Consider the following 9,679-nt stretch of genomic DNA (forward strand, 5'->3'; position numbering starts at 1 on the left):
ACATACACACATATATATATATACACACACACACATATATTTATATATGGAGGTTACCTATTAAACTGTAGGATGTATTAAATATTAGTTAACAGCTTGACTTTAGTAGCTGCTACCTACCACATTATTATTAAGCTCATATTCGTTGGCCCTCTTGAGATTCAAGCAGGCAGCTTATAACTTGACTTGGGGTGGCGAACACACAGTACAACATACAGGTGATATGTTACAGAATTTTGCAACTGAAACCCATATAAGTTTATTAACCAATGTCACCCCAATAAATTCAATAAAAAATAAAATAACAAAAAAGCAGCGTATAAAACTTTTACCTGTTTTGTTTATATAACATAATGGTGTATAATAATGTGACCTAAAGACTTGTCCATAGCTATAGCCTTTTCTAAACTTAACGTGGTTTCTTTAAAAATTGCTCAAAATTATTCTAATCAATTAGAACTTATTAGATGTCATGTTGGCTGGCAGTTTTCTCTTTTGTCTGAGTCCTTTTATGGAAAGCTATTTATAGTTTTTGATCCTACCATGAAATCATGCTGTGTTTGATGGCAGCCTGTTGTTATGGAAATTGCTGGGACATCATGACAAATTCAGTGTTTAAGTTTTACCACCGGACTAAGCAGGCAAGAAGATGAGCTAGAAGAGGCAACCTTGGATGACCAGACAGTGCCTGGGAGTAATTGGCAAAGCCAGTGAGAACAAGTATGAAAGCTGCGAATTGTGGGTGGGCAGAGAGCAATCCTGATACAGTTGCCTAGCAACTTACAGGCCTTCCGGGATAATTGGGATGAGCAGAGACATTGGTGCTGCCACTTTGAGGGAAAGGGAGACAAGTGCTTGACTCTGGAGCTACCGGGACTTTCTGAGGAAATATAAGAGGCATTCTGCTGTCAGCATAGCTGTGCAATTCTTCTCTAATGTCTCTTCCTTTGGTTCGGGAACAAATTGCCTTTTTTCTCCTTTGTCCGAGTTTTTCAGTCCAAAATTAAATTGGATCACATGCACAAAACAGTATTGGTACATGTCATTGGGTAGATTGGTTTTTGTGCCCTGTTCCTTGGCACCCCAGGAGTTCTGGACACCTCTTTCAGAGCCCACCACAACCGTGGATGGAGGGAGTAGAGTGCAGGCAAGTCCTGGTTCACCTAGAGACCCTTGCTGACCTTTGTCGCTTTAAATGCTTCCTTTGACTAAAGGACTCTCCGGGTTAGGTTTGGTTTGGTTTGGTTTGGTTTGGTTTGGTTTGGTTTGGTTTGGTTTTGTTAAACTCAAAGGACCATTATAATAGATAATCTCCCAGGGCTCACTCTAACAAACATGTCATAGTCTTTTCGTTGAAAACTTTTCCAAGTTTTCATTATGCCTTTCCACCACAGGAGATGACCAAAATAATGGAACATCTCAGTAGAAATTGAAATAGCAGGTTTTGGTTATCACATCGGTTACTATTAAAAACACGGTGAAATTCTTTGGTAGGGTGTTCTAAGTACCAATTTTTTTACCTGAAATTTGCCAAGCAACTTTTGATCTTGTTGACAATATTTTTTGTCATTTTGGGTTCGGGGCGCTGATGTGATGACTTCTAAAGCCATGTAATTCCATTTATGGTGTCAGACACAGATGGATCCTTTTGATGACGGGGTTGACGGTGCAGCTGGATTGAAAGCCTTCTGAATTCAGTGTGGATTGGAAAGCGTTTGCTTAGGGTCATAACATGCCTGTGACTAAGGAAGGAAGTCAGTTTGCAAATAGATTTTTCAGAATGTGCTTGGTGATTTGTCACAGTCACTTGCAGACGCCCACACCCAAGTATCTGATCTTCCATAGTGCTCTGCGCCAGTCTGTCTGGGAAAACGCGTGTCATAATCAATCTCATTTTTCTTTTCCTGCTGATATTTCTTTGTTAACACACTGTAGTCCCCAAAACACAACTGACATGTTGCACCCCCTTTGGTAGTTAATTTTACATGATTTTTGTACATCGGCAGAATTGGTTTAATTTTAACCATGCTATTAAATTCCTGGCACTTTATCACTCATATTAAAAATTGGGAGACATGGCCTGGCCGATGTGGTTAAGTGGTTAGAGAGTTGGCCTGCGGACTGAAGGGTTTGATTCCTGGTCAAGGGCATGTACCTGGGTTGCAGGTTTGATCCCCGGCCCTGACGTTGGAGCACTGCGGGAGGCAAACAATCAATGTGTCTCGCTCACATCGATGTTTCTCCCTTTCTCTCTCTCCACCTCCCTCCCTCCCTTCCACTCTCTCTAAAAATCAATGAGAAAAAATATTCTTGAGCAAGAATTTATCAATAAAAGGGGAGGGGGGGTTAAATCTGTATTAACGGGACCAATTCCTCTTGACTTCCTTTACAAAATAAAATAGAAGCTCACTATCTTTCTGCCGTGGGGACTTGTGCAAGGATTGTGAAATCAGTGAGGCAGTTTGGTGGATAATTTTTAGACCCGTCTGCCACCAGCACTTTCTGGGATTGGGAGGCCGGGTGGACCTGCCTTGCGTTGAATTCCATTGCTTGGTGAGACACACCAGAGAGAAGGACCAGAGGTGCCCTCCCATAAATTCAGCAAAATATTGGTGATGCAAAGCTAACATCTAGTGAGCATCACTCATGTGCCCACTTGACTCACCTTCTCTGACATGAGGCAGGTGCGTTACCATATTGAGATCTGCCACATTGGCCCTAATTGTGACCAATCATGTGCGAGCTCAGGCTCTGCTCTTCCCCACGAACCCTGCTGTGCCTCTTGTGCTTGTCAACAATCAGACATTTTCTCTCGATTTATGATTTTAAAGTTTTTAATTTCCTATCCATAATGAACAAATAGTTTTGATAAATTGTATCTTCTAAGACTTTGCACATTAGTCTCTTTTCTTGAATTAATCACATGTTTTTTGATTGCATAACATCTGCAGGATTCGCTCGGGAGACATCTGTGGGCTGGAGTCTCCACAGACAGCTTCTGGAAAGAGATACGGGCGTGTGGGGGAGGAAAGGGCTCACATAGCCACAGGGTGGGCAGGGTGAAGGCGCTGCGGACGAGGAAATGATATTTGCTGAGATGTGGAGGCAGTCAGTAATTCAGTTCAGTTCAGAGAGAGGAGTCAGAAAAAGCATGATGGGAAATAAGATTGAAAAGCATTGCTTTGGTCAGACCGCGGAGGGTCCTGAGTGCCAGGCAGTGCGTCTGTTTTGTGCTCAATTGGAAAGGACGCCTTGGTACTGAGAGCCAGTGGAGCAAGACACAGACCGAGAAACCAGAGAGGGCGCTGCATCGGAGTCTGGGCAGAAAAGGACTGAACGAGGGAGAGTGATCGGCAATGCAAAGGTGTTACAAGAGTAAAGTAGCGGGGTGTCTGGTTGTCCGTGGTTGCCTGTGGAGCAGACAAGTCCAGAGGCCTGAGGTTTCTGAGCCCGACCGAATGAGGTGGACCGAAGGGAACCGGGAGAGAGCTTGTTCTGGAGGGGAAGGCATGCTGATAGGCTCACTGTTCGGAGAACGGGGCGTGAGATGACAGTGTGACATCCCATAGAGAAATCCAGCTCGGGATTGCAGATGCCAATCAATGTGTCTCGCTCACATCGATGTTTCTCCCTTTCTCTCTCTCCACCTCCCTCCCTCCCTTCCACTCTCTCTAAAAATCAATGAGAAAAAATATTCTTGAGCAAGAATTTATCAATAAAAGGGGAGGGGGGGGTTAAATCTGTATTAACGGACCAATTCCTCTTGACTTCCTTTACAAAATAAAATAGAAGCTCACTATCTTTCTGCCGTGGGGACTTGTGCAAGGATTGTGAAATCAGTGAGGCAGTTTGGTGGATAATTTTTAGACCCGTCTGCCACCAGCACTTTCTGGGATTGGGAGGCCGGGTGGACCTGCCTTGCGTTGAATTCCATTGCTTGGTGAGACACACCAGAGAGAAGGACCAGAGGTGCCCTCCCATAAATTCAGCAAAATATTGGTGATGCAAAGCTAACATCTAGTGAGCATCACTCATGTGCCCACTTGACTCACCTTCTCTGACATGAGGCAGGTGCGTTACCATATTGAGATCTGCCGCAGTGGCCCTAATTGTGACCAGACATGTGCAAGCTCAGGCTCTGCTCTTCCCCACAAACCCTGCTGTGCCTCTCGTGCTTGTCAGCAATCAGACATTTTTCTCTCGATTTATAATTTTAAAGTTTTTAATTTCCTATCCATAATGAACAAATAGTTTTGATAAATTGTATCTTCTAAGACTTTGCACATTAGTCTCTTTTCTTGAATTAATCACATGTTTTTTGATTGCATAACATCTGCAGGATTCGCTCGGGAGACATCTGTGGGCTGGAGTCTCCACAGACAGCTTCTGGAAAGAGATACGGGCGTGTGGGGGAGGAAAGGGCTCACATAGCCACAGGGTGGGCAGGGTGAAGGCGCTGCGGACGAGGAAATGATATTTGCTGAGATGTGGAGGCAGTCAGTAATTCAGTTCAGTTCAGAGAGAGGAGTCAGGAAAAGCATGATGGGAAATAAGATTGAAAAGCATTGCTTTGGTCAGACCGTGGAGGGTCCTGAGTGCCAGGCAGTGCGTCTGTTTTGTGCCCAAGTGGAAAGGACGCCTTGGTACTGAGAGCCAGTGGAGCAAGACACAGACCGAGAAACCAGAGAGGGCGCTGCATCGGAGTCTGGGGAGAAAAGGACTGAACGAGGGAGAGTGATGGGCAATGCAAAGGTGTTACAAGAGTAAAGTAGCAGGGTGTCTGGTTGTCCATGGTTGCCTGTGGAGCAGACAAGTCCAGAGGCCTGAGGTTTCTGAGCCCGACCGAATGAGGTGGACCGAAGGGAACCGGGAGAGAGCTTGTTCTGGAGGGGAAGGCATGCTGATAGGCTCACTGTTCGGAGAACGGGGCGTGAGATGACAGTGTGACATCCCATAGAGAAATCCAGCTCGGGATTGCAGATGCCGTTTGGAAATTGGATGAGGGGCAAAGCAGGAGAGGTCTGGGAGTCATCCTTGTCACGGCGATAGCTACACTGGTGAGTGGGCAAGTCCCCGAGGGAGAGGAGGCAACAGAAAGGAGCCAGTGACAGAGCATGGATATAGAAGGCACAGGGTGGGAAAGGCAGCAACGGAGAGAGCAGCTGAAGAGGCAGGTGAAGAGAAAGCCCAGAAAGGGAGGTGCAGGCAGGTGGAGAGAACCACGCCCAGCAGCAGAGGTCCGGGGCAGGACTCACAGCCCCGGCACCATTGACACCTGGGGCCTGGCCCCTCTTGTCGTGGGGACTGTCCTGTGCATTGTTGGATCTTCAGCAGCATCTGGTCTCCACCCACCAAATGCCAGGAGCAACCCCCCCTCCACTGTGACAGCAAAATATGTCCCCGGACATTGCTAATGTCCCCCAGGGGCACCAGTGCTTCCCGTTGAGAAACACTGGTCTAGAAGAATCTATGATAATAAAAGCGTAATATGCTAATTAGACCGGACGTCCTTCCAGGACGAAGCCAGGGCTGCAGCCAAGGGAACAAAGCAGCCACCAGGGCTGCGAGGGAGGGTGGGGGCAGCCGCCACGGCTGCAAAGGCCTACTCTTGCACGAATTTCATGCATCGGACCTCTAGTTAAAAATATAAAAAAAGCAGTTAAGATCATTTGAGTGAATCAGACTACAGAGAAGTGAAGACAGGGAACGGAAAGCTGCCCACATCTTGCCTTTGACCCAGCAGGCCCCATCTCAGAACGCAAGGTAATAAGTTGTGCTGTTTCAGCCACTAAATTCTCGGCACTTTGTTAGAGCACCACTAGGATGATGCTTGAGAGCTCAGCCAGGGGCCTGTCACCCGGAGGGCCCTCCTAGTGCCTCAGACCCAGGCTCCTTCCCCCCGCCGTCTCCAGTGATTTTACCCATGTCTGTACTCTACTCCATGTCCCTGTAAACATGAATCTGAGTGCACCGCTTTCTTTCTAGGTACAAATCCCAATCTAGTGCTTTTCTTTGGATTGAAAGTGGAAGGTAGCATACCTGGCCCCACACAAAAGGCAAAATAAGGGGTGCGGTGCTTAATGGTATATGAGATGATGTTGACATCATTTTTCTTATTGCTACTTTTATATACAACAAAACCAAACATCCTGGCTACACCAGGGTCTTGAAAATTAAAAGGGTTTGGACAGAAAAAAAATCTTTGTAAAAGGATAGTTGTAACGGCTGTCCTGGGGAAACGCAGAGGAGGGTGAAGCTGTCCCACGTGAGCAGTTAGATTCCTCTCAGGGCTGTAATGACAGCTCTGCCAGGAACCGAATGAGCCTGATTGCGGCCACTCGTGTTTGACCGACACCCTTGCAGCTGTGACAGGTTGACCTGCGCTGACAGGCCTCCCTGAGTGAGCTCCTCCTGTGTCCTCGTCCCTGCAGCGCGAACCTGTCCAAGGCCGCCTGGGGAGCGCTGGAGAAGAACGGCGCCCAGCTGATGATCCGCTCCTACGAGCTCGGGGTCCTTTTCCTCCCGTCGGCATTTGTAAGTTCACATTTTAAAATTTTTATTGATTTTAGAGAGGAAGGGAGAGGGGGAGAAAGAAACACCAGTGATGAGAGAGAATCATCCATTGGCCGCCTCCTGCACACCCCACACTGGGGACCGAGCCCATAACCCAGGCATGTGCCCTGACCGGGAATCGAACCGTGACCTCCTGGTCCATAGGTCGACACTCAGTCACTGAGCCACGTGGGCTGGGCGTGAATTGGGTTTGTATGTTTTATCCCTTAGTCGCGGTGACCTGTCCGAGGTTGGGGCAGGTTCTCACCCACTGCCTGTGCCAATGAGCAGCAGGATCACTGCTCTCGAGGACTGTATACCTGATTAGAGGTCAAAGGTATTGACATTATTTAAATAAATGTTGCGAAACACGACACAACAGAGCATGTAATCTGCCTGAGGGGCTGGGGAAGGCCTCTTTAAGGAGATCACGTTGGACCATAGTCTCGATCATGGAGTATGAGCCTAACCCACCGTCCAGAGAGATGAGGCTTCCAGCCAGAGAGAACAGTGCGTGTCCTGTCTGAGAGACAGCAAACGTCCGTGTGCCTGGGAAGGAGCTGGGGTGTGGGCCACGGGCCCTGAGGTTGGGTTCCTCCTCGGAAGGACAGTGGCTAGTGGGACACCGTGTCCCCGCAGGCAGTGGGCAGCCATCCGTGTTTTAAGCAGGATCGCTGGTCCCATCAAGTCCATTTCCCGGGAATTTGAATCTTCTAAAATATCTCCAACTATGATTATAATTTAATTTATATTATTCAGTGCGGATGCCATCAAAAGCATCTTACTTAAGCCCACTGTTATAAAATTGACTAGAGGCGCGATGCACGAAATTCATGCAGGAGTAGGCCTTCCTTCCCCCGGCTGCCGGCACAGGCTTCCCTCTGGCACTCTGGACCTGGGCTTCCCTGGAGCCCCGGCTTCATCCGCAAGGTCGTCCGGAAGGACATCTGGTCTAATTAGCATGGCCCCGACTTCATCCGCAAGGTGGTCCGGAAGGACATCTGGTCTAATTAGCATATTACGCTTTTATTATTATTATAGATTATTACTGGATTACTGTTGCCACTCTCCCACTGTCCTCGCTCAGTGTGGAAAGTCATCCCAGGCCTTGTCTCTCCAGCCATGACTGTGTAACCACCGTCATTCCTGACTCTAGTGCTGCTGGACAGTCTGTCCTTCTGGAGTCCCCGCTGCCCCTACGTCCAGTGCACGCCGTCTCCTGCTGCGATAGCCTCTCCCTCTCCTCTCGGCCTCCACGCTGCCCTACACCCTGCTGCCAGGACACTTTGTAGGCACAGATTGGGTCAGGTCACCCATTGGCTTCAAATCCTGTGCGACAGAAGCCAGACTCCCTAGCACGGCCTACTTTCCTTCATGCCCTGATGCCTGAGCCCTCGGGCCTCGCCTTCCCTCTCGCTCCCGGCCCTTATTGTGCAGCGGTGCAGAACGACTGGTCTCCTGAGCCGGGCCCACCTGTACCAGTCAGGGTTCTTGGGGAACAGCCAGTGGCTCATAGAGCTGTGTTAGAGATTCTGCATCAGCCCTCGTCTTACAGTGGTTACAGACAAGAACACAGTGTGTTGTAGGATGAGGTCGGTGATCTTCCTTTACTAGTAGGTTTCTCACTACAGTACATCAGGACATGCCTTTCAATGTGTTCGTTACATGTTTGCCGGGTAGATGTACTTAGTACCCACTTTGTAGTCGTCCCTCTGTCTGGACATCATCTAGAATCTGGTTTCTTGTGTTGAACGAACTCAAAGGGTCTGAAGGCTTTGCTAGAAATAAACGATAAAGGCTTACTCAAGAGTCTTAGGGTTCGAAAACTGGAAACAGGCAGAATCCCAGAGTGTTCCGAAGAAGAAAGAAAAGTGAAGAGTTTTTACAGTAAGAACTGCATTCTTAGCTCTCGGAGGTGTCCAGGGTGGTTATCAGTCCCAGGTCAGGCGTCTGGACGGTGGATTCCCAGTGGCCTGGGCACCTCCGTTGGCCTGGGCACGTCCAGTGGCCTGCGAATGGCTGGCAGGTGGTCTGGGTATGTGGTCCTCGGGGTGACCAGAGGGCTACCTGGCCGTCTGATGCATGTCCAGGCACTGAAGCAAGACTGGAAAGTTCACAAGTTCACCTTCCCACGCTTTCAAAGCAAGAATAGAACCGCTTCCTCATGCCTCTGCCTACTTGATTCAAGAATAGAGCTTCCTCATGCCTCTGCCTACTTGATTTTAGTAATTTAGCAGCTTGACTACAGTGACTTTATTTTATTTCTTCACTCTGCTCCTCGCTTGAGATCAGCCCACCTTTGTGCTTCTCAGGCAGCACTCCATGTCCAAACACCCACGTTTCTGAGTTATCAGCAGCGGCGTTGCTGAGTGTGTCCTTCCCCACCGGCCATCCTGACCATTGTGTTCCGAGAGGCTGACCGGAGGCCAGTGCAGCACAGCGCACCGTCAGGTGTTCTGTCCAGCACAGCACAGCCCCGAGCACTGCATGGGCAGTCGGTCACGGAGGGAACCTGCCGCTCACCCTTTCCCACGGCCGCTGTAGGACCTGTCACTCGGGAACCAGTGCCTGTGGCCAGTGGGGCCCCAGTCTGGTCTAAACACTAGTGGGCAGAGAGCCAGCTTTTCATAATAAAGATGCCCTTTGAAACCTCTGGGATTCCGCTGGAAACTGACAAGTCCCTGGTAACCAAAGGTTGGTTTGTTCACATTTTTCTGCTTCTCTTAAGTGAATTAATCAGTAAGCACATCATTTTGAGATCAACCCAACTGGCCGCGGAGCATGGGTCAGCAACTTTTCCTTTGACTAGGAATGCTTGCAAGGGCCTTGGGGATTTATGTCAAGGTGCCTGGGACCGTGTACCCAGCGCTCAGCTAGTGCTGCTGCATCGTAGGTGCTTAATAGCCTGTGTTAACTTAGAGAGTTTATTCTCTTGAGGTCTAATATCAAGGTGTTGGTACGCGCAGACCCAGGGAAAAGCCCCAAGACTAAAAGTCTACTTCTGTAAGCGGAGGGAGGGCAGGGAAAGACCAAAGAAAGAGGCCCGCCCCCCGGTCTGGTGATGAAACTGACACAGTGGCATGTCTGGGGCAGCTAGACGAAACGGATGCCTGCACCGTTTGGCAGG

The 9,679-nt window shown here is 48.7% G+C and overlaps 1 protein-coding gene across 1 annotated transcript in view; it reads left to right on the forward strand.

Annotated features, from left to right (window-relative positions):
* Positions 1-9,679, forward strand: part of TDP1 (tyrosyl-DNA phosphodiesterase 1) — a 53,347-nt gene that overhangs the window by 31,122 nt on the left and 12,546 nt on the right. The window contains exon 14 of the mRNA XM_005871186.2: positions 6,432-6,534. Within this exon, the coding sequence (XP_005871248.1) occupies positions 6,432-6,534 (103 nt within the window). The remainder of the gene's footprint in view (positions 1-6,431; positions 6,535-9,679) is intronic.

Source organism: Myotis brandtii, unplaced genomic scaffold, assembly GCF_000412655.1.
Source record: "Myotis brandtii unplaced genomic scaffold, ASM41265v1 scaffold332, whole genome shotgun sequence".
NCBI lineage: Eukaryota > Metazoa > Chordata > Mammalia > Chiroptera > Vespertilionidae > Myotis > Myotis brandtii.